The sequence below is a fragment of the Chaetodon auriga genome, chromosome 12 (genome assembly GCF_051107435.1).
Source record: "Chaetodon auriga isolate fChaAug3 chromosome 12, fChaAug3.hap1, whole genome shotgun sequence".
Taxonomy (NCBI): domain Eukaryota; kingdom Metazoa; phylum Chordata; class Actinopteri; order Chaetodontiformes; family Chaetodontidae; genus Chaetodon; species Chaetodon auriga.
Window position 1 is genome coordinate 26,002,501 of NC_135085.1, and position 24,068 is coordinate 26,026,568.

At 47.6% G+C, this 24,068-nt stretch overlaps 2 protein-coding genes across 5 annotated transcripts in view; one reads left to right on the top strand and one right to left on the bottom strand.

Annotated features, from left to right (window-relative positions):
• The window catches only part of dhx9 (DEAH (Asp-Glu-Ala-His) box helicase 9), a 16,207-nt gene extending 9,589 nt beyond the window's left edge, over nt 1-6,618 (bottom strand). For 2 of the 4 annotated variants that reach the window (XM_076745317.1, XM_076745314.1), the window contains exons 1-13: nt 6,538-6,618; nt 5,261-5,418; nt 4,983-5,123; nt 4,577-4,694; nt 4,227-4,360; nt 3,948-4,096; nt 2,538-2,584; nt 2,193-2,329; nt 2,006-2,095; nt 1,730-1,891; nt 1,070-1,147; nt 790-981; nt 477-618 (exon numbers count right to left, since the gene is read on the bottom strand). In XM_076745317.1, coding sequence (XP_076601432.1) covers nt 477-618; nt 790-981; nt 1,070-1,147; nt 1,730-1,891; nt 2,006-2,095; nt 2,193-2,329; nt 2,538-2,584; nt 3,948-4,096; nt 4,227-4,360; nt 4,577-4,694; nt 4,983-5,123; nt 5,261-5,371 — 1,501 coding nt within the window. In that variant the 5' untranslated portion in view covers nt 5,372-5,418; nt 6,538-6,618. Of the gene's footprint in view, nt 1-476; nt 619-789; nt 982-1,069; nt 1,148-1,729; nt 1,892-2,005; nt 2,096-2,192; nt 2,330-2,537; nt 2,585-3,947; nt 4,097-4,226; nt 4,361-4,576; nt 4,695-4,982; nt 5,124-5,260; nt 5,419-6,101; nt 6,378-6,537 lie in introns of those variants that run through there. The other 2 variants (XM_076745315.1, XM_076745316.1) reach the window with 2 other exon arrangements.
• Nucleotides 6,619-9,814: 3,196 nt separating this feature from the next.
• On the top strand, nt 9,815-23,498 carry lamc2 (laminin, gamma 2). Its single transcript, XM_076744603.1, has 21 exons — nt 9,815-9,920; nt 13,900-14,076; nt 14,181-14,298; nt 14,855-14,976; nt 15,084-15,215; nt 15,611-15,800; nt 16,732-16,844; nt 17,046-17,438; nt 17,565-17,798; nt 18,053-18,189; nt 18,569-18,725; nt 18,854-19,059; nt 19,288-19,367; nt 19,458-19,595; nt 19,799-19,943; nt 20,060-20,209; nt 20,711-20,825; nt 20,910-21,106; nt 21,200-21,358; nt 21,795-21,894; nt 22,297-23,498. The coding sequence occupies exons 1-21, from the start codon at nt 9,842-9,844 to the stop codon at nt 22,548-22,550; spliced, it is 3,396 nt and encodes a 1,131-aa protein (XP_076600718.1). The 5' UTR covers nt 9,815-9,841; the 3' UTR covers nt 22,551-23,498.
• The last annotated feature ends 570 nt before the right edge of the window (nt 23,499-24,068 follow it).

The following is a 24,068-nucleotide window of genomic DNA, read 5'->3' on the forward strand; positions in this document are numbered from 1 at the left end:
TGCACGTTTCCAAAAAACGCCGTGCCGAATGACTGTCCCGAACAATTCCAGAAAACACTGCAGGCAGCTCTGAAACACCGTCATCCATCCACCAGTCTAACTGTGGTCACCTGTAAACGCTGTCACACCTGTGCTGATCAGCTGTGATCAGGCACAGATTTATTCTGTACCGTTTCAACTTGACCACTCGAGGGTCCAAACCGTCATCACCAAGAAGAGATAACGGGTTTGTCTGCAGTGACGGCGCCCCTCCATCAGTCTGGTGACACTCGTACTTCATCTGATTGGTGAACAGCAGGCAGTTTGTCTGACCCACGTCTGATTCGGCTGGGGGACGCCATCATTTCTACATACGTGGCGTTGTGTCATGATTGGAGTCACGGGGTCGGGCACGCCGTGCTGAGGTCACCTGACGAGCTGACAGCTAGCTGCCCCCCCACCCCAACCAGAGCTGAAGCTGGAGTCTGTTTACGTACCGACGGTGCAGAAGAGGACGCTGGCGTGGGGTCGAGGGAGGACGGACTCAAAACGGACGCTGTAGCCACAGCTTTTCCCAAGATCCTCTGCTCTCTCATAGGCAACCCGCTCGGCCACCGACACAGCGCTGATCCTTCTGGGCTGCAGAGAAACGAAGTGAGCGACCGTGAGCGAGAGCAGAAAACACACATCAGCAGACATCTGACGGGTTCGTGTCAGACGGCCGTTATTCTGTCTGTGTCAGTCATCGATCATCGTCGGCTTCCACTCGTGCACGTGAAGCCAGCTCTGGGAGTCGGTGCTGAGCCTTACCTGGGTGACCACGATGTTGCAGTCGGACGCTGTGCCGCCTTTGATGAAGCGGTCCAGGATGTACTGAGGAACCTGAGTGGTTTTCCCGCAGCCCGTCGCTCCTCTGATGATCACCACAGGGTTGCTGTCGATGGCGGCCATGATCTCCTCCTCAAACTGTTTGACGGGCAGCTGGTCGCGGTCTAACAGGATCTGAAGCACAGAAGTTCTGTTTTCCACACTGTTTCCAATTTACGTCTGAGTGATGCACAAGAGGAGGACTTCATGAGAGCACTCCGACCTTCTGCAGGTTGTCGTCGTGTTCCAGCTGGTACATCAGCTCATCGTGCAGGTCGCCGCTGATCTGCTCCGGAGTGCACTGGAGAAGAGAAACACTCAGTACGACGTGGTGACGTCACTACAGAGCAGCCAGCAGCTGCATCCTCTCTCTCTAAAAACTGATTTCAAACACGTCTGTTGTTCACACAGGCAGCCTTTCAACCACTGTGATTAACGAACGCTCACAGGTGGAAAACCTGGGACTCCCCACAACCAGGTGGAGCTGGAGAAGCCCTTTGGGTGAGAGGAGAAACGTTTTCAGGCTGCTCTGGATTCACTTTTACTGGACTCTTTTCCTTCATTGTTCTGTCTTCGCCTTCCCGTCAGGCTCTCTGTCCTTTTGTTTGTAAAATATGCACAGAAAGAGCTTTTTATGTTGATTCTGTTCCAGCTTGGTCTAAAATTTAACTCCCCACAGACACTTTTATCTGTCAAATCATGATTATTTTCACTTAGGGACACGTTGTCCAGCCTCTGCCACCCAGGGAAAGTTATCTGCAGGTAAACCAGCCATCATGATCTATTAACAAGTAATAAATAAATATCAATTAACTGGTAACAAATCAAAGAGCTCCTGTTTGCCAGCCTCTCCAGGTGTTTCTGTTAAAAACCAAAGACTCACGAAGGCCAGCGGTCCCTCGTCGATGTTGCTGCTCGTCCAGGGGTTCCAGTTGACCTGCGGAGGCGACCAGGGCACGACGCCGGCTCCGCTTTGGCGCTGTGACGGCTCAAACGTCGCCATCTTCCCCTGAACCAGAGACACCGAGCTGCTGGGGTCTGCAGGCTGGACGGGACAGACAAAGTCATGCACAGCGTTAAATCAGAGTCCAGGCTGTGGGGCGTTAACTCCACGAGACACATCAACACACTGACCCGTGGTCAGTTTCAGGTGACTCACAGGTGAGGGGATGTGGACTCCAAGCTCCTGGATGAAACTAGCCAACTGCTGCTGCAGGTCTGGAGACACGCTGACCTCGAAGGCCTCCAGCTGGACACAAAACACACAACAGCAGCGTGACACACAAACACACACTCAGCAGATCTCAGCTAAACGTATGAATGATGCTGCAGATCTGCTGACGTACAGCTTCTCCCTCCTTCTTCTTGGTGACTCCTGAATACGCCTCGATAACTCCCAGGTGGTACAGCTGTCGGACTAGAGACAGCGCACACGACTGAGCCGCCAGCTTCTTGTTGGAGCCGTGCTCTCGAGCCGTGATCCCTGCGGAACAGACGGAGCACAAACTGCTGTGACCTTTGAACCGACGTTAACACCTGGTGGCGCTAATACAGCAAGAAACTCAGAAAATGAGCCGGGAAGAAGGCCGTGAAGAAGACTGCCAGCAAGCATGGACGTAAATGGCGCAAATACATTCTACAAATCACATTCAACCAACGGCGAGGAGGCGCTGAGAAGAAATGTCTCTTACGTCTGCCGAGCTGTCTCACAAACAGCTGCATCTCCGCGATGAAGCTCCTGCAGACACAAACACAAACATCACAGCTTCACTTGCTTTTCAAAATAAAGGCAGAAATATCCCACAAAGGACAGTGAAGCGATAAACTCACCTGCTGGGTTCTCAGGAGGAAGCCTGTATGTTTTTCTGCCGGACTTGGGATTAAAAAACACCCATGAACAGCTCTGACTCTGGTATCTCCGGCTGCTCTCTGCCCTGCGGTGAACAGCGACACCAGAAATCACAACCAGACTCCACTGAGCTGCCAGGTGCACCCATGGGACATCTTTAGTGCACCTAAACGCTGTCCCATGTCTTCCTTCAGTGTGGTTGTGAGTTCTGGCGTCACCTCAGGACGCTCACTTCAGACTCCACATATTCAACACCTGCCACCTCACGAGCCGTTCTCTTAAATTTGAACCCGCTCTGCTCCACCTCTCAGCCTGCTCTCTGCTCTGGTTTCGGCGTGGTTTAAACGACATCAGCAGTGAGATCTCTCAGGTGTAGCCGACACACTCCGGAGGCCTCTGGGTTTACAGCAGTCCAGCAGAAAAACATACAGGAACATCCTGACCAACATCTGAACACTGAGAACGGGACTTCAACTCCAGACCAACTCACTTCACACACACACACACTGCTGCGTCTCAGAGGGAAGTCAGACATGTGTGATCTGCGCAATGGGATCAAACTGCTGTTTTCCTGCAGAAGTGACCTGCATCAACACCAGGAAATATGAAGGCGATGCAACCCAACCTGCCCAGAAACAGCTGGTCTAAGAGGCTGCAGAGCCTCACAGGCTCGGTGCTACAGAGAACCACAACAAAGACTCTGATGATGGACGTTAACTGAACACGTCACCTCTGCGACGTGTCTCCACACCTTTCATCATTCATGAAAACTTAATTTGGTTTCACAGATTGACATTTTATCAAATTGCACTGTCACAAATGGCCTTGTGACCTTTTCTGTCATCTACTGGAAACAGATTTAAAAACCAGCTCTGACTACTGCCGCTTTAAATCCAAAACTGTGTAAACTATGGAACTGATAAGCAGCTGAACCTGAACCTCGTCACCCTTCAGCAGCTGAAGATCAGCTAAAGGAGCTGAATGAGTCCTGAGTCGACCTGAAGTCTGAGCACGACGAACAGGAAGCTGCTGAAGAAGCAGCAGTGAACTGTCCATCTTTTTGGACATTTTACAATTAAACATCATTTTATGGGAAACACAAGTCGTGATGACGCATCATCATGAAAACAAACCACCTGCACTGCTGACTGAACGCAGGTGAATCAGTCTGTGTGAACATATAAACATCTGTCTGCCGTCAGCTCACACTGTACTGAAATTTGCTGCGGTCTAAAAGTTTCCTGGTCCAGACCTGTTGTGGTCCGGTCCCACTTGGCTGTATTTATACTCAGCGCTGGTTTTCTCCTTCTGGAAGAACTGGTTCAGACGGGCCTTGGCGTTCTCCAGTGTCCAGTTACCATGGAGATTTGCATTGAGGTCCACCTCCTCTGACTCCAGAGTCTAAAGGGAGGAAACAGCATTTCAGTGTTTCCTGTGTATAAAGGAAGTTCGCCAGCACAACAAAAAACATTGACTTTTTCTAGAAATGAAGTCTTGGAATTGAGCGAGTCGGCTGGAGTTTGTGTCGTACCGCCTGTGCTTCCTGTTCGTCTTTCTTGGCGTAGTACTCCTTCAGGTTGGCTCCTCGGTCCCACTGAGCTCCTCCTCCTCCTCCAGAGTAACCGAGTCCAGTCACTCCTGGTACTGACCCGCTGCAGCTGGCCTCTTTAACAGCAACAGACAAACACATAATCAGTTTTTAGTAGGAGAAAAAAAACAGTCAAAGCTGCCAAAATACAACGCAGGACTGAAGTGGAAGACGGACGTGTGGACGGAGGCGTTCAGCGTGTGGAAGAGGCTACAAACAGTCAGAGAGCACCAAGCAAAGCCCCATCACGTCTGCTGCAGCACCTGTGGACTCTGGCAGAGAGACAGTAATACCTTTCTCAGCTTTGACCACAAGGTGAGGCGGCAGAGGACCGCTCAAAGGGAGGTTTCCGAATCCACCATCTCCTCCTTCTCCTCCTCTATCAGGCAGGTCAACGTCTGGAGCGCTCGCCTGGTGACGTACAAGTAAAACCTTAAACATATGATGTCTCCCTGTCAAAGCAGCCAAGCGATGTCCAAATTTAACACACCAATGAAAAACGCCCCATGTGCACTTTTGACTCAAAAGCAGGGTTTGTTTAAGGGTCAGGAGGTAAACTCTCTGAAGCGGCTGCAGAATAAACCCCCTCTCATTGTAACTCGGAGTGTTTAATGTCAAAGCTTCTAGAGCCTTTTGAAACCTGCTATTAAATCACTGTGTGTCTCATCTTTTACAGAACAACAGGAATCGTGTGCTGACCCCCAGAGCCGGGACCTCTGCTGCGCTCATTTCCCCGATTCGGACCAGGTAGTTGACAAAGTCCCTGGCGGCGTTGGTCTGAGCGTCCTTCTTGTTGGTGGAGTTGCCCATCCCGATGTAGTTGAAGCCGTCAACACGGACCTGCACGGAGGAGAGTTTAGGTTAGAAAACAGGCTGGAGACAAGCAGCCAAGCATACTGAGCGACCTTCAGCTGTGTGTTTAAGTACCTGAACTGAACAAACACATGACACACCTTCAGTGCAGACAGAAAACTCACCTCACACATAAACTTCTGTCTGTTTTTGTTCCCTGCGGCTCGGATGTCGTAGTTGGGAGTCAGTTTCTTTTTTCCACACCAGGCATACAGGAAGTTCTTGATGTCCGCCATGGTGGACTGATGGTCAGGGGAGCTCCCTCCTCTGTCGACGCTTTAATCTGAGAAATGAAAACTCCTGTCAGTTAACGACTCAAAGTCAAGACCACGACTCTTCAAACGGATGCTATTGGTGTCATTTCATGATCTGCTGTGTGTTTTGGTAAACCTGCTGGTTCAGTGACTGAATGTGTTGATCAGCCTTCTAACACTAAGCATGTGCAGTTACTATTACTTGTGCTGCTTTCTAATTCCGCCACATGATTTAGTATGCATAACCAGTTCTGCAAGAGCTGCTGCATCACGTATTAAAAGTAAATAGTGTGTAATTTGGAACACAGCCTTCCTATCAAGTTCCCAAAAAAATGCTATCAAGGGACGAATATCATTGTTTACTGCAAGACGTCCTAGAAACAAATGACAGAAGTCGTAACCAAACTCCACTTATAAATCAGTACATTTTCTGCTCCGCTAACATAGGGAACGTATCCGACTACACTGTCGTGGCCAAAGATTTTATTATGAATAACTACGATCTTCCATCGGATTCGGGAAAAAAAGGATGACCGAAACCGCTGTATGTCCTGTCAGACAATGGCAACGTTACTGCCTTACATTTGCAGGGTTTTTCAATGGAGTTTGGCAGTCAGTTCTAGACGAACATTGACACGGTGGATCCGGATAAACAGTAACGCATGACGGTACAAGAGGCCGCGTTTCTTGGACGTCAAATTAGTTTTCTCACCATTCATCGCAGATCCGACGGGACATGTGCAGCTAATGTTAACTCCTCGCCGGCTTAGTTTCGTTAGCAAACAAACCTCGGACTGACGCTAAGGTTAGCTAACGTTAGCTAAGGTTAGCTTCAATTAAAGCGTCATGCCACATCTTTTATACACTCAGGAATCACTTAAACACTGCAGCCTGTTTCCAAATACGTGCCATAATTGTTCTTCCTTGACACAGATAGGAATTTCAGCTTAGTTAGCTAAAGTTAACGACAGCTGAATCAATGAGTGAACCTCTGTTTACAATAACGACCTTGTTAAGCTAACGTCGGCTTTTTGCTAGCTAGCATTGACTTATTTGGTCTGCCGCCAATTTTGCAATGCCTTAGTACAGTTAATAGCTGGAAACCAACAACACGATAAAAATAAAATTAAGTAACCGGATGTATTTACCAACAGTAGCGTTATTACCCACGACCTGTCCAGACAAGCTAACAGTTCCTCTCCTCCACTGCATGTCGTTGAACGCTGGCGGTAAATAGCTTGTTTTCTCAGCGCCGCCCCCTACTGGACTGGAGTGTGAACGATCAGACCAGTCACTCAGAAGCCTGTCGGTTGATGAGTTTGTTGAACAAAGTTGATCATTTGATGGTATATATTTCCAAACAGACCTCCATAAATCACTTCTCTTCCTGTGGTTCCACGTCGATGTAAATTTTAGCTGCATCGTCTCATTAAACTTTACAGATGTGTCAGATTAACATGCGACATCTCAAGGTGGAGCTCGGCCTGCTTGAACTACTTCATCCTCCCAAAGACTGGCCAGATAACCTGAGAGGTGACGAGATGATAAATGGGTCAGGTGTGATAGCTGCCACAGCAGTCACTACACCTGTAACAGTTTGAGAAGTGTTTTTGGCACAGAAACGTTACGGTGACAATCACTGGCATTGAAAACTCACCCAGTCTGAGTGACTCCAGCTTCTCATTTTAAAGGACAGCCTGCTTTATCTCTGGGCTCACACATGCTCTATATTTGTTTATTTCTATATATATATTTAACAAATGACACACACAAACGTGTTTACCTCTACATTATATATTCCAATATAATTCAATGTATTCCATCGTGTGGAATATATGAATCATATTATATTGATGAATGTAAAGCATCAGACAGAAGCAGACATGCGCCCTGAAGCTGCCTCACTGCCCTCCGTTCCGTCTCGTTTTGGTTGTTAATTCAGTGTTTTCTTGGGTTTTTATTTTTCACATTCCCTCCTCTTTGTTTTAAACACTGAACATCTCTTTTCATTTAAAAAGAAAAAGGAAATATTTTATCTACATTTCATCGTGAATTTGTCATTTCTGCCTTCCTGTGTGTGCTGCAGCTGAACTCAGAGCTGAGAAATGCAGCTCGATCACACAGGTGAAGATAAGGTGTGTGTGTTCAGGGTGTGGTGCTGACAAGGTAACAAGAACGAGCCGGGTGTGGCCGAGTGTGTGCGTGTGTGTGTGTGTGTGCGTGTGTGTGTGCGTGTTAATGCCTGCAGCAGTGTATATGTGCAGATTGGTGGTGGGGAAAGTGTTTGTGTGTGTAACCAGGTACTGGCAGGGTGTGTGTGACGGATCATGGTGTGTGTGTGCGTGAGTAACTGTGAGTGTGTGTGTGTGTGTCTGAGGTTCAGGGTGTGTCTGGCTCCAGCCTCAGGATACACTTTACAAATGGAGACAATCGTCAGCAGGAAGACGAAAAAAAAGAAAAATCACAGCCGCAGGCGGTGACCGAGCGCTGAGACACGGACGAGACGACGACCAAACAAACACACCGCAGCCAGCAGACCGTCAGCTGATGGACGTTTGGACGTATTTAAGCTCTGTAACACAGACGTCCAGATAAAAGGAGTTAAAATGGATCAGAGCAGCCGAGCATCTAGCCAGGTGTGGACACAGGTAGAGTCTGAATCTCACACCCAGAAGCAAACCAACACTGAAGCATCTCTGTGACACAACACACAAACATCCAGTGATGGAGCGCAACAAAGTACACTTACCAAAGTACTATTTGAGGTACTTTTCTTCAGTATTTCAATTTTATGCTCCTTTTCACTTCGACGACATATAATGAACAAATAAAACATGATGGACTATTGTGGATAAAGACTGAACTTTATTGATCTCTTGGTGAAGTTGTCAAGCTCAACATCAGTTTATGAAATCATTAAAACGAGCTCCATCTTCACCAGCTGCAGCATTAAAGCGATGGACACATGAACGCATCACCTGTAATATCAGAGGGTGCAGAGCCGACGCGAAGACAGAGGAGAGCAGATCCTGGATCAGTGCTACACCACATTCAGACACTGCTAAAACCCCTCAGCCAGCCTGCTTCTGTAAAGGTGGACACCGCTCCATCCTGCACGGAGGCAGAAACTGAACCGGACGGACGGCGTCCCCGGCCGGGCGCTCAGGACACGAGCTGCTCAGCTGGCTGAGGTGTTCACAGACAGCCTCAGCCTCTCTGAGTCAGTCCGCGGTCTCCTCCTCCTTCAAGGCATCCACCATCGTGCCTGTCCCCAAGAAACCAGGGGCCTCCTGAGGAGCCGACCTCCGCCCCGTCGCACTGACAGCAGCCACCATGAAGCCCCTCCCGCCCTGACACCTGACCCTGGACCTGTTGCTGACCTGCTTTCTGTGTTAACCTACGTGTGACCAGTGAAACTGGATCTGAACTGATGTGTGAAATGGACCCTTCTGCAGAATGAGCACTTTCACTTTGTCATGTTAGTACTTCTGTGCTTTAATCAGGTAAAATTTTGAATGCGGGACTTTTAATTGTGACTCAGTGTTTCTACACTGTGGTACTACTGTTACTACTTCTTTTTGATCTGAGTACTTCTGCCACTGTGTATATAAAAAGACCCTGTGACACGGTCCAAAGCTTCAGCCGGTGGACCTCGACCTTCAGTTCAGGCTGTTAAATCAACATGTTTGGATCCTCGTCTTCTCTTCCTCTCTGAGAGTCCAGATGCTCAGATGGACGTCTTCTCTTGGCTGCGTTTTATGGACGTGCTTAGCTTAGCTTAGCTTAGCATGAGGACTGGAAGCAGGGGGAAACTGTTGGCGTGGCTCTGTCCTGACTAGCACCTCTAAAGTTGCTTCATAATGTTTTAGTCAGGATGGTTTATGAGGACTTTTAATGCTTTATGACACCGCTGAAAGATAAGAGCCTGTATTTCATAAAGTTTTATGATGATGTTTTCTTGGTGCTTTCAGCCACTTCAGTCTGGACTTCATTCAACATCAGACTCAATCACATATATTTAGAATGTTTTCCATTTGTGGAACAGAGCTTGAATTGACTTCACGTCCACGACGATACCGTTCGTCCTGTTCTGTCTTGTGAAACGTCTTTGTGTCATGAAAATGTAAATGTGATGGAAGAATCCCAGGAAACGTCCAGAACAACGCCCCGGTCTGTCCCAGCACACACACACACACACACACACACACACACACACACACACACACACACGTCAGTCAGTCAGTCAGTCATACCCTCTGCCTGTGTGTGTGTGTGTGTGTGTGTGTGTGTGTGGACTCTGTGAATCACTGTGAGTAAGTGTGGCTCAGTATGTGCAGCCTGTTCAGACCTGCAGCAGGAGAGGACATAAAAGCCGACGCTTTGGGCAGCTGGAGGACTTTTTCCTGCACTTCTGAGGAGATTTGATACTGATCTGACTTTCTGGATTCACACATGATGAAGAGCGGCTGGATTTCCCTCTGCGGGGTTTTGGCTGCGGTTTGTGCCGTCCAGGCGACCTACACATATTACTGTAAGTACCCTCTGCTGTGACTCTGTCGTTTGTCTCAGCATCTTTAAACTCTCCTGCACGCTCAGATATCAGCTGGGACCTTTACACTTTGCTCTTCACAGAGTACAAACAGCTCACTGACGAGCTGAGCTTCAGCTTCTGTTTCAGGTTTAAATCAGAGTTTTTCACAGTTCTTACTGTGTCAGATCCCGGCAGGCAGAAAAATCCCTTAATGATGCGCCTTAAGCTCCTCCATAAATGTATTATGTCACGATTAAAGAAGTTTACAGACAAACAGAGTTTTATCCCTCATAAGCTAAAGTTAACCTGTGAATGTCATGTGTCCTCCTCTGTTTGCCCTGATGAAGAGTCTTTGCTTCTGGTTGTTCCTCTGTGGTAGAAACTATTCATCCTCATGAAATGTTCAGTAACATCCAGGAAATCTTCTGACATTCAAACGTTCAATGTCAAATGTTTCACTAAAAACGTTCCTCCAAAAGAAAGAAGAATCTGAAAATGAAGGGAATAAGCTTAAAGTGAGCGTTAAAGGACCATTCTGATGTTTTTACATGGTTTACTACAAACTGTGTGTGCGTTTCATCACTGCTGAGAACTGAGCATCATTTAACTTCATCAGTAACGTCTGAACACAGTGAGAACGAGCACAACGAGATGCAGTTTAACATGAAGCAGAGAGCAGCTGCCAAACGAGCAGCTCTGAGACGTGTGCATTCTCTACAGAGGCCTTTACGGGCGGCCGATTAATGTGCTAAAGAGTCAATATGATCAGTTGAATCAATGTGAGGAAGTGCAAACGCAGGACGTAAAGAGCCCAGAAGAAGAACACGGCGGCAGAATCAGTCTGACGCCGTCTGAGCAGTTTTTCTTATTTCCGTCCGCGTGTTGAAAATAAGCTGCTTTAACTCCGTCCGTCCTGTTCTTAGCTTGATTTGAAACGTCTGAGAGCAGAAATCTTTATCAACTCTTGAGATCAGGGCGGTGACGGGAACCACATTCAGACAGGAACAAAGGCTGCACACAAAATACAAAATCTACGGATGACAAACACACTCAAGCTGGTTTCATACACGTTACTGTAAACCCGTTTCCACATCAGGTGATGGAACTCAAAGTCTGTCAAAGTCTGCAGTTTAAAGATCTGAGCGTCAGGAAATCAGTGGAAACGGAGGAAAAGTCTCCAGCAGTCATGACGAGTAAATGGTGATTAGTGGTGAATGACTTCGTCTCTGTGGAAACGAAAACTTCATTAACAATAACAGATAACGACAAAAAAGCAGCTCAGCAGGTGAACTACAGGAGTACAGAAGCTCCTCTCTGCCAGGAGGAGAAAAAAGATTAAATGTGAGGAAGAAAAATGAGACTCTTCATCAGTCGCAGTGATGAGGTAACAAGAGGTGAGGTTTCAGTCAGAATTATGAGACATTGATTCAAGACCGAGCCAAACAAACTCAACAGTCAGTCAGAGTGATGAGATCAGAAAACTTTCTAAGGGAAAACTCTGGAACAGTCAGTCAAAACTCCAGTTGAGATGAAGTTCCATGTTTGACTGATGGAGCACATTAAAAATACAAAGTAAAAACACCAAGAAGCTGAAATGAACGAGAACGAGACAAAAGCACGAGCTGATCTGTCTGATCACTGGCAGAAAGAGCTTCACACATGAATCCACAAAGACATCCCTGCAGCTCGGCTGGAAAGGGAGGCGCCGATGGGTGAGGCCGGTGGGTGAGGCCTGAGCCCGGGCCGTCAGATGGGAGCTGCCTCCCCCCTCAGGGCGGGAAGTTATTATCCCACTTTTAATGATGTGTTTTCAGCGCAGTTGACTGACGGCACGAAGAAAATTAAATATCTACGTCTCACCGACGAGAAGATTCCACGACTTCCTGCAGCTCTTCAGTTTACCTGAACACAGAAACTCTGAGCTTCAAGGTGGCAGAAATAACCTGAATACGAGAGCATGAGGAAGAAATAAAACACGTGGAGTCAAACTCAGGTGTTCCTTTACCTGCATGTCGCTTTATACCTTCTCACGCTGAGAGCTGATAAAAAGAACCTCTTACGAGCTTTTTCCAGAACTTTCAGCAGCAGCGTGCTTCGTCACATGTGGTCGAAAGTTCTGCTAAAACACGGAAAGTGGACCTTATGTCAGCAAAACAAACAAAAAAACCCAGAAATACTAAAAAGTGTCATCGGTTCTATGAGCTGTGGACGAGGGGAGACAAACGTTAGCTTTGAATTCCTTCTCTCAGTCTGGTCCATCAGCGGCCTGTGATGGCAGAAAGGTGTTTCTGAGCTCTCCAGGTGCATCGTGTTGCTGTGTGTTCAGGGAGGAATCCTCTCAGACAGACTCGTGTTGGAAACTGTCCTATAACAGCCACAACAGCTGAGCTCATCTCTGCCGGCGGCGCTCACATGAACATTCACTGTTATCACAGTGAGTCACGGCCCGTCGCTCACCGACGTCCTCTGGACCACAGGGGCCGAGTCTGAACCAGAGGCTGAGACAGAGGAGCAAACAGACGCACCTCCGACTCGCCTCACCTTCACTGGAGTGGAGGAACAAGGCGCCGTCACTCAAACACGTTTCACCGCATCAGGATCCAAACTGAAGCTTTTTGGAAGAAGCTGCTCTTCTTCACTTCATGTCCGCAAAATACCTGAAAATGACTCAAAGTCACAGTCTGACGTCTCCTCAGAGGTTGACTGGTCCTCTAACACACTGCTCTGTTTCCCCGGTGTGGGAGGTTTCATCTTATCTTATCTTATCTTATCTTATCTTATCTTATCTTATCTTATCTTCTGTTGTTCGTTAGTCATATAATGGTTTTCTAATTGTTGCAGTAAAATGAAAGAGAAAACTTTTCAACAAATGCATCTCCTGAATAAACTTATTGTCCAGTTAGCAGCCAGCGTACTGTTAGCTGGTAGCTGGTAGCTTGCCAGCTAACCTGATAGACCTAAACTACTTTGACTGTCGTGCCAAACCAATAGCAGCTCCTGGTTAGCTAATGAGCCACAGTAATGATGTGGTCGGTACGTCTCAAAGCCTGCGGCGCCACATCATTGTGAGGAAAAGAATTTCACTGGGCTGAGCTGAAAAGTAAAATGTGATATGTGTGAAAAGCCTCCATCAGGCTGCCTCTGCAGAGTGAAGATCCCTGCTTCTTTTCACCCTCAAACTCTCATTTTTGGTCACGTGTCATTACGTAACTTCACCACTAAAGACTGTTTCAGGGTATGAAATGTTCCCTCTTTGCTCGCACCGTAACAAGCAGCAGCCTGTTGAAAGTGTCAGAGCTGAAATAGGAGCTTTAACGCAGCGCTGCCTCCCCGCTGGGTCGACTCTCTGCAGGCGGACGGCGGCTCGTTCCCTCAGACGAGGCGTCGCCGCTCTGGGCGGGACTCTGCGGACGATGATGATTTGTCTGCAGGCTTCAGGCTGGGAGGTGCAACTCTCTCTGGGATCTCTGAACAAACCACAGAACATATGAGACGCTTGTCACTCTGTAAACATTTCTAATGCAGGTTGAAGCTCAGCAGTCAGTCTGTTCAACGCTGTTTAGACTTCCATTAAATCCACTGCTCTGCTCCCCAGAGGACGAGCCCGAAAGGTTTCCTTCAACACCACCAGAAAATCCAAATTTAATGGGCAGTTTTCATTTCATTCCTGTTCCCAGGAGGATGAGCCATCACCTGTCCTCTAGCGCCACCCTCGTGACAGGCTGAGCTTTACACTTTTAGCTCCATTCCTGAAGTTAAAACTCGAAGCAGAGACGAATCACCAGTCAGCTGTTTGTTCTGTGGACAGATTTTGTCATGGCTGTAAAGCACACACACCCTCTAGGGGGCGCTGGCAGGGATTTAGACAGAGAGGTGCTTTACAAAAAGACTAAATGAAGGAAATAAGAGAGATACAAGACAGCAGGATACTCGAAAGAGGAACGGTTATCAAACTTTTACTTCCTGTCTCCTCCTGCAGCGATACTGCGTTGCGACTGCAATGGCAGATCTCGGTACTGCCTTCGGGACTCCTGGGGTCTGCACTGCATCGACTGTCAGGGAAACACCGAGGGCCGACACTGCGAGCGCTGCAAGGCCGGCTTCTACCTGGAGGGGGCGGGACTGAGCTGCACACGCTGCCGCTGCAACCCCACAGGTGAGAAACCACAAGCGTCCTTCCTTACGACGCCCCCGATGCTCTGAGAACCCGTTCAGTTTCCTCTGTAATGTCGGACTTCTCGACCCGTGTGTTCTCTCCAGGTTCTGTCAGCGCCACGTGTGACAGCAGGGGGCGCTGCAGCTGCAAGGAAGGCGTCACAGGAGAAAAATGCGACCGCTGCCCAGATGGACCGATCGGACCGAACGGCTGCTCGCAAAGGTGAAGAAATTTACCTCAGCGTCTTTTTACTGGAAGCACTCGAGCTTCAAATGACACTTGAGCTGACGCCTGCTCCTCAAGGACTCTTTGATCTGACTCTTAAACTTCTCCTGGTGTAACTGGCTCTCCAGCGTCTGTCTTACACCTTAACTGACACTTCATCTCCTTTCAGCACGTAACCTTCTGCTGATGCGTTCTGCTTTCACATCCACGACATTTCATCTCCTGCCGCTGCTTAAATTACAACTGCCGCTTCATGTTTTGGTGCTTTTGTTATAACAGACACTTCAACTCCTTTCAGTTGAAGCACTTCAACTCTTTGTTCTTGTACTTCTGCTGCATCTTTTTTCAGTGATTAAATTTAATCTTTGTCTAAATTTCTCTCAACGTTTCTATTTTAAACTTTAACTCCTTTCAAGTTTTGAAAAGGACCAAAAAATAGAAAAGTTAAGTTGCAGAAAATGTTTTTTAAAAATGTATCGTTGACAGAATTCTTCTTCTCCTGTATTTTCTTGGGCAGTTTCAGGTCTAATTTCCTGTTGCTTGTGTTTTTCAGACGTCAGCTCAGAGAGGATTCTGGGAGTTCGGCTCAGCCGTGTTTCTGTTTTGGCCACAGCAGCAGCTGTTCTCCACAGTCTGGTTACTCCGTCCACAGCATCACCTCCACCTTCACCGATGGTAACCTTTCACAATAAAAGACCCCCGACAGTTTCAGACGTTAACAGTGGTTCGGTTTCAGAATAAAAGCTCCAGATGTGATGTGACAGCCTGTGCTGTGTTTTCAGGTCCGGAGGGCTGGAAGACAACGACAGCGCAGAGCGTCGCCCCCGAGGATGTTCACTTCCGCTGGTCACCAAAACACCAGGACCTGGAGGTGATCTCCAAAAGCAGCCTGCCGGTTTACCTGTCTGCCCCAGGTGAGGACAAGACCCGCCTCCTTTATCTCTCTATCCTCTGATCCTTTTCTTTCTTTCATGCCTGACGCTGTTGTCCAGCTTCCTCCTTCTCCCTTCAGATCTCCTCCCTTCATTTCTCTTATCTTCCTCCCTCTTCTTGCTCATCTCCGACTTGTCCTTTCCTTTTCTGTGTTTCCTTTCCTATCGCGCGTCCTTTTTGCCTTTCCTTTCCTTTCCCCTTTCTCCTCCTCTCTTGTCCTGTCTTCCCCCTAATTTCACCACTTTTCCTTTCCCCCTTTCACATCCTTGTCTCCTCTCCTCTCCTCTTTGGACATCTCCTTTCCATTCCCTCCCTCCTCTTGTTTCCTTCTCTCCTCTCCTCCTTCCTGACTTTGTGTGTCTCTCCTCTCCTGCAGCTCCTTACCTGGGGAATCACTTGCTGAGTTATGGCCAGAACTTCTCCTTCTCGTTGCGTTTGGACCGTGGCGTCCGCCACCCGTCCACCAATGACGTGATCCTGGAAGGTGGCGGTCTACGAGTCGCCGCCTCGCTGGGTGACCTGCGGTCCATCGTCCCCTGTGGACAGAAGATCAAGTACAGCTTCAGGTGTGAAAATCAACCTGCAGACAGATCACCTGTCACAGTCAGTGTTCATACAAAGGTATTATTCAGTCAAGTGATGGACCACACCAGGTCAAGTGGACCCATGTGGACTGGATTCTGGTGGTTCAGATGTGACTTCCAGGCTTTGACCTCTCTCTTGGTGCCACTTGAGTATTTTTTTCACGACAGCGTGAACATTCTTTTCAGGCAGACTTGAGGAATCCGGTAATCAGAGCAAGTACAAACAAACCTTCTCTGGCAGAAAGAATCTGCTGAGACTCTGTTGATTTGGGATTTACTGCATGAGTGAAGCTGAAGACGCAACAACAGTGACGAAACAGTGTTTGCTCCATAAAGCTCTCACATAAATCCAACAATATTTAACTTGTTGTGCAAAAACACTTGTGAGAGTAACACCTGACTGCTCCTCAGATTCAGCCACACTGAATTCTAAAAATGCACGCAGGTATACCCGACTCACCTGAGGCAACTTAGAAAGGAATGGTACACCCACTTGGTGCATTCCTAAAAATAGCTTCGAGAGGTGGTTTGTCATACTTTTCTTTGCACTTTTTGACAGGCTCAGACACCGCGATGCACGTTCAGGGCTTATTCTCTGACAAAGCATGAGATGGTGGCATAAGACCGTAAGAATCACGCTGATATAAAGGAAATCAGGAAATAAAACCAAAACACATCAGGTTTTCAGCACATTGCGTAAGACGACGCTGGAGGACGTCCTGACGTCCTCACTAACTCTGGTCTAATCTGAACAATGTATTGCTGACTCTGTATAGAAATTGTCTCACAGCGTCATTGAGGTGTACTCAGGTCTGACAAGGATCCCGCCTGACCACCTCTGGGACAGTAAGAGCAGCTGAAGGTCTCAGTCGGTGTTGAAAGGTGTAAATCGTGTCTTCTGTGTGTTGAACAGACTGGACGAGCAGCCTGGCAGCAGGTGGAGGCCTCAGATCTCCTCCTTCCAGTTCCAGACGCTCCTGCAGAACCTCACCGCCATCAGGATCCGAGCAGCGTTTGGAGAAAATGGTGATCTTCCTTTCACTTCCATTCTTTTAAACTCCCTTCCTCCACAGTTCCTTCTCTTTTCCTGATGTCCTTCTAGCCCCATTCACAGAACTCTAAACATAAGTTCCTCCATGAAATGCATCCTTGGTCTTGTCTAAGAAGCTTTTCTTCAGCAGACACAGCTCACACATGGCTGATCTTGATGAACTCTGGTCTTTTTAGGACGCGGTTACCTTGACAATGTGCAGCTGGTGTCGGCACGGCGTGGAGACGGAGTCCCGGCCCGCTGGGTCCAGACCTGCAGCTGCCCTCCGGGGTATGAGGGCGACTTCTGTGAGCGCTGCTCAGCTGGATTCAGGCGCAGGGGCCCTGCAGACGGAGCCTTCAGCCCCTGCGAACCCTGCAGCTGCAGGGGGGGCAGCTGCGACCCGCAGACCGGAGACTGCTACTCTGCTGACGAGACCACCGGAGAGCTGAGCTGCTCTGAGGGGTTTTACCGCGACCCCTGGCAGCCTCGCACCTGCGCAAAGTGTCCCTGTGCGGACGGAGTGTCCTGCTCGCTGCCTGCTGGATCACTGGAGCCCCGTTGTGATCGCTGCCCAACTGGAAGCACAGGTACATTGGCCTCCACTCCTCAGCATTTAAGCTACTTGGAAAGGTTCAGTAATCAATCAGCAATCATCCCTAAAATGTCCTCACATGACTGGTATCAACATATCAACAATGTCTTTGTCCCCTCAGGTCCTCGCTGTGATGTCTGTCAGGAGGGTTTTTATGGTGACCCTGCAGGATCCGCCGGTGTGCAGCGACCCTGCAGACCCTGCAAATGTAACGGTCACATTGACATCAGTGTGGCGGGAAGCTGCCATCGCAGCAGTGGTGAATGTCTGAAGTGTGTGAACAACACAAAGGGTCGGAGCTGTGAGGACTGCGTGGCAGGTTTCTACCACAGCCGAGCCACCGACGCCTGCAAACGTAAGGACATGACGTCAGGACGCGCCCGGCATGATGCTGTTTGATGCTTAGAGTTAGTGTTAGAACTGAAGAAGTGTTTTGGATGAGACGAGAAACGTCTCCTAGAACCTCAAACATATCCAGTTCCTTTGGAAAGCACTTAGAAGAACCATGACACCTTGTTGATAGTAAAAATCAATTCATCTTTTAATGATTATCAAGTTAAAATGTGAAATGTTATGAACAGCTGTTTCCTCTCTCATTTTGTGGACCAGCATGCAACTGTGACATTCAGGGCTCTGAGTCCAGACAGTGTGATGATTTGGGTCGCTGCCGGTGCAGACCTGGTTTTGAGGGTCTGAGATGCCAACGGTCCAACTGTCCCGCCTGCTTCAGCCCCATCAAGTCAAAGGTAAGCTGTGAGCACTTCATGTCCTGTTGACCTGCATGAAGACACTCTGTGAACATGAACTCTGGTTTAGTTCAACTTTGATCAAAGTGAGTTTGTGGTGAGCTTAAACACTATGAAATGTCGATATTTACAATCAATGATAAAAATGATTTCAAATGCGTTCATTTGTGTGCATGCTAACATGCTCAACTAAGAGGTGAATATGGTAAACATTATAAAGGCTAAACATCAGTATGCTAGCATTATGTTCACATGTTGATGTTAGCATTTAGCTGAAAGCAGCGCCGTGTCTGAATAGGGTCTCACAGAGTTGTTAGCAGGACTGTAGCCTCTAATGCTGCCACAGTTGTCTATTAGCTTCTTGAACTCTGTATTTTAGGTGGAGGCTTATGCTGCCAAACTGAAGGAGCTGGAGACTCTGTTTTCAGACATGGATGGAGGTTTGAAGCCTGCCAACAGCGCTGAGATGGAGGCCGCTCTCAGAGCCACAGAGGAGCTGGTGGACGACCTGCAGGCCAACACCGAGCTGCTCGCAGGTCAGACAACACTTCAGTCACGCTGAACATGTTAAGATCAGATTTTCAATCATCTTCAATTCCACGTATGATGACAAAACGACTAGTAATGATGATACTCATGATGTCACACCTCCTGTGTCCAATAGGATTGGAGAAGAGCCTACAGGGTCGCCTGTCATCTATCAGCAGGAGTCAGCTGTCTGAGGAGCAGGACATCCAAAACATCGCTGATGCTGCAGACGACATCAAACAACAACAGCAGACGTACAAGACAAAGGTGGAGGAGGTTCAGACTCTGATGGAGGAAATGAAACGCAAACTGGACAACGCCAGGACCGACCTCAGATCAGCTGTAAGACTTGAGATATGAGCCTGAGTCCATAATGCCGCGAGGTCCTCGTTATTAACATACAGTCAGCGTCAAATCTGGAATTCAGAGGTCACAGTTTATTATCCTAACACTTGGATGATAGAACAGAAAACATTCTAAACTTATAAAATGATGTGAATATGATGATGGTCGTATGATTGACAGGTCCACTTTCATCTAAAACCTGCTTTGTCTCTTCCTTCCTATCAGGAGTTTCCTCTTGGAGATGCTCCTGTGGGTTCAAACTTCCTGTCCTCTTTGGTGCAGACAGCTGGCAGGCTGGCTGATGAGTAAGTCCATCGTGTTCATTTTATGGATCCATACACCAGGCTAGATGTTTGTGTGTTCACTGACGTCAGTATGTCCTGTCCGTCCTGCAGACATCAGACGACGGCTGATGCTGTGGAGCGAAGCGCCGCCGACGCTCTGAGCGACTCTCAGAAGAGTCTGGCTCTGGTCCGGAGTCTGATGAACAAAGAGAACAAAGTCAAAGAGCTGATCGGAGATCTGAAAACCATGTGAGTCACTTCTGTCAGTCTGAGCTTCTCTATAAGCTGAGACCATTCAGAGTTCAGGGAAAACCTGGTGTCAGGAAGGCAGGTGAAGCATTCCTAATGGATGACCATCAGGCAACCTGGTAGCATATCCAGGAGACCAATGGGACGATAGCCTGGTAAATCTGTGTCGATACTCTGAACTAATGATGCCCGTGTGTGTTCAGGTATGATCAGACCTCAGCCCAGGTGAAGGGCCTGGAGAACCAGGCGATCCGGCTGAGCGGTGAGGCCAAAGACGAGACCAAAATGGCAGATGGGATGCTGAAAGACATCGCCAACATGGAGCGAGGCATCCCATCATCTCTGAAGGTAAGCGCTGCTGTTTGGGGTCAAAATGTTTAGTTCACCCGACTCCAGGAAACATTCATGAGTGAGTGGTTATTATATCGAGTCTCTTAGCCCCCGTGTTTTCCCATCATGCTCAGGAGGGGGTGGACGCCATGGTTTCCAGGCTGGGTGATCTGAAGGAAAAGGTGGACAGAGACATCCCAGGCTTTGAGGCGCTGCAGAACGGCGTGCAGCGAGACATGGCCGCCACTCAGGACCTGCTGGCCAAGGGCAAGGCCGCCCAACAGGTACTGAAGAATTATGGAAATCCAGTCAGACATTTAAATTTCACTTGAAACAGAAAAGTGCTACAACGACGAATCAGCACTACATTTGTTCTTTTTAGAGAGCTCACCTTCATTTCAGCTATTAAATTACTGTACTTAAGTACAGTTTTGAGGTATTTGTAGCTAGCGTGTTAGCAGTTGGCTTTTCAGCCACAGGTACAGCAGCTCGTTCTGCAGGTCGTCAACACGGTTTGATGAGAACATGCAGGTGAATTTTGTTCTGATGCTTCAGGTGGGCAAACCATAACATGTAAATGTGGAAATGTAAAAAAAACAGCAAAATTACACAATAATAAACACAAAACATGAATCAGGTAGAATAAAAAATGTCTATTTTTTGTCAAATGGAAACAAGAGATGTTTGATAAATTGCTGGAACGTTCTGAGATGAGCAGAGCTTCAATCGTCTGGTCTTAGCTTAGTTGACATGTATGGTGATATCCACCTGGTTCCTCTCTGCAGGACTTCAACAAGCTGCTGGACAGAGTCAATGTCGCAAAGGCCGACACCAAAGGCGCTCTGGAACGCATCAGCAGCAACACCAACGAGCTGGACGACGCCCTGAACACCCTGAAAGGTAACAGACTGAACGAAGAGACCAGCTGTTTGCTCTGACGCTAACAGAACCAGACTAAACATGACCCCTCGTCTACCTCCGCAGGGTTTGACCAGCAGATCGACGGCAGCAGAGCTCTGGCTGACGCTGCCATCAAGCATCTTCCCGGCATCAACACCACCATCCAGCAGGCTGTCAGCAACAACGCTGAGACGCTGTCCCTCCTGGGAGACGTGTCTAATGATTACGACAACGCACTAGGAACCATCAGCATGCTGGAGAACATGGTCAACAGTCTGGAGGTAACAACTAATCAGTCGGTTCATAGAAACCGGTTTGACTCCGGTGTCTGAGCCCTGCCCTGTGCTGACTGGCAGTTTGTCTTTATTCTTTAGGGAACAGTTGGATCTTTGCCTTCTCATGCTGGTCTGGTCAATGAAGCCACTAGCCTGAACCAGGACGCAAAGGATCTGAGGACGAAGGCGGTCGGTGCAGCCGGAGACCTGAACTTTGAACTGGATGCTGCCAGGAAGCTGGAGGCTGACGCTGAGCAGGTGAGCTGTCCACACAGTGACAGTGGAAAGTAACTAAGTACATTCACTCAAGTACAGTGGTGAGGTACTTGTACTTAGACATTTCCATCTCATGCCACTCCTAACTCAAATTAATGATCAAGTCATTTTTGCTGTGGAATCATTGATGTTTGATCTTCTCACATGTTTGATTTGCTGCTTTTCCTCTCAATGATCTCAATGATCTGAATGTGTTTGGATCATGTGGAGCTTTGGACTGTTTGGACCAAACAAACATAGTGAAGGTGTCACTTTGGGCTCATTGTCACCACATTTCTCACTATTTTCACAATGTTTCCAAAGCAAACGATCGATCGATCGATGGAGGAAATGATCAGCAGATTGATCCAGAATGAAAAGGATCATTAGTTTCAGTCTGCAGTTCTCAGTGTGTTGCTGTGTGATGTTTCCTCTGCAGGCGGCTGTTGGATCTGCTGCAGCTTTGAACAATGCCAAACAGACCAGAAGCGCTGTGGGACAAGCACTGAGAGACATCAACGCTCTGCTGGCCAACATGAGTGAGTAAACGTTTCAGATGTTAGAGCAGAAACCAGCAGCGCTGCTGAGTTGCTGCTGCATCTTACAGCCGGGAGGTTTCCACAGAGGAGATCACCTCGGATCAGAACGCCGAAGATGGTTTGGTTGTGTTTTTTTGGAATGTGCTGATATTTGATGAAGTCATTAAAGCTGCTATCAGTATTTTTATTATGCTAAATGGATCAAATGCCCCTGCTGCCATGGAGTATGTTAGCATTTAGCTCTCAGCTGAACAGCTCTAATAATCCCACTGCTGATCATCAACGTCAGCTCAAGATCTGGACGTCACATTTACAGGACATGTCAAACAGCTGCAGAGACATATGCTGGACCAGTTTCTAGCTTCTTTCTAATCTCTGGGATGTTCTCATTGTTCTCCTCAGACCAGTCCGGTGTTGTGGACGAAAAGCGTCTGAAGCAGCTGGAGGACTCTCTGGCCGGCGCTCAGAGAGACGTGGACGGTCAGCTGAGGCCTCGGCTCAGGGACATGGAGGAGCGGGAGGCCGCCCAGCGACGCCGGCTGACCGGCATCAACCTGGACATCGACACCATCCTGGGAGACATCGCGAACCTGGAGGACATCCTGAAGGCCGTCCCCAACGGCTGCTTCAACAGCCCGCCCATTGAGGAGCCCTGAGGACAGCCGAGAGACATGTGACAGCACCAGCTGCCGAGTTCTGGTTTCACTGAGTCCAGATCCCAATGAGAGTCCTCCCATTTCAGCGAAAATCTACGTTAGTGGTTTGATCGGAGTGAGATTTTGACTGCTCGGCCTGTTGGTAAAATTAATGATCACAACAATATGTTATTCTGAAAAAACTACGTGTTAATCCTTGAAAAACTTTATTCATACCATCCTTAAAGTGCTAAAGATGAAAGAAAGGGTGAATAACAAACTGAAGCTATAATTCATAACTGTCAGATGAGCTGCTGAGCTTCAGTCTTCAGCTGTTTTTAACTCAGTCTGTGACTTCCAGCCATTTCACTGGTGAATTGACAAATCCTTGATGGGTCCTGCTGGTACTTAAATGAGAGCACAGTCGAAGAAAAGAAGAGAAACAACCAGCATCTTAGAGGAAAGGAGGAATGAACGATAAATGATGCTCAGTATTTCACTGGTCCTTAAGTCACATGACGATACAGGCTTCAGTGTGTCAGAGCAGCAGAGGTGGAGATATCCTGACATTTAACCCCCCAAAAAACGCTTATACTTCAAATCCAACATTTCCCATAATGCACCTGGACTGTATCTTGATTGAATCCCCTTTACCTGGTAAACAGCCACTGGTATCACAGACTGTTTGTTGGACATTTGTTGTCTCCAGACTTCCTGACTAACATTTTAATAGAGATTGAATGAATTCACATTAAGACCAAAGTTTTGTTTTTTGTTAAATGAACGTTCAGCATCATGTGAGCGACGACGGGTTGTTCAGTGTGAAAATAAACTGGTACCTGATGAGAGGATGGATACTGTGCGTTTGAAAATATACTTTATGTGTTTATGTTCCTGAAGATGATGTGATGTATGTCAATGTAAAGATGATCTATTTATAACTGTACATACATCATTTTTTATTATTGTTCTGAGTCCTTCATGTGGCCGACCAGCAGAAATATTTCTATGTATTGTTACTGCTTTTTAATAAAGCCTGCAGCACTTTTTTATGATTGACAGCATGTTTTATTCTCATTATTCATCACTTTAATAATATTTATTGATTTGACATTTCTGTATGAAGCGCTCAGTGAGGTTATGGAAGACAAATCCTGCCAACAAAAGCCTCAAAAACAAAAGTTAGGAATTATAGAATTCATTCAAATTATGATTATCTTAGAGAAAAAATAAAACATATAAAAAAACAAGACATGAGATGGAGTCAGCATGTCTTCATGTACCTAATTAATAGAGTAAGAGCTTCATCATCAGGAGGAAACACATCATAATGAAGAAATGACAAATTAAAGCGTCAGAACTTGTCTGTGATCTCGGCTGAATTTCATCTCCCTCAGTCCTCTTCTGCCTCTCCGTCCTTCCTTTCTGCCACATTCTCACCTCCAAAGGCTCTCCAGTCGTCGTCATTCTCCGCCTGTCCACCAGATGACCTCAGACTCAGTCAGCCTCCAGATACCTGACCCTGACCCTGACCCTGAC

What these genes read in the sequence shown, in the direction of transcription:
- lamc2 (XM_076744603.1), top strand. Translation starts at nt 9,842, where the DNA reads ATGATGAAGAGCGGCTGGATTTCCCTCTGCGGGGTTTTGGCTGCGGTT. An exon ending in CCGAACGGCTGCTCGCAAAG is followed by an intron (nt 14,299 to 14,854) that starts GTGAAGAAATTT and finishes TGTGTTTTTCAG; the next exon opens with ACGTCAGCTCAGAGAGGATT. An exon ending in CACCTCCACCTTCACCGATG is followed by an intron (nt 14,977 to 15,083) that starts GTAACCTTTCAC and finishes CTGTGTTTTCAG; the next exon opens with GTCCGGAGGGCTGGAAGACA.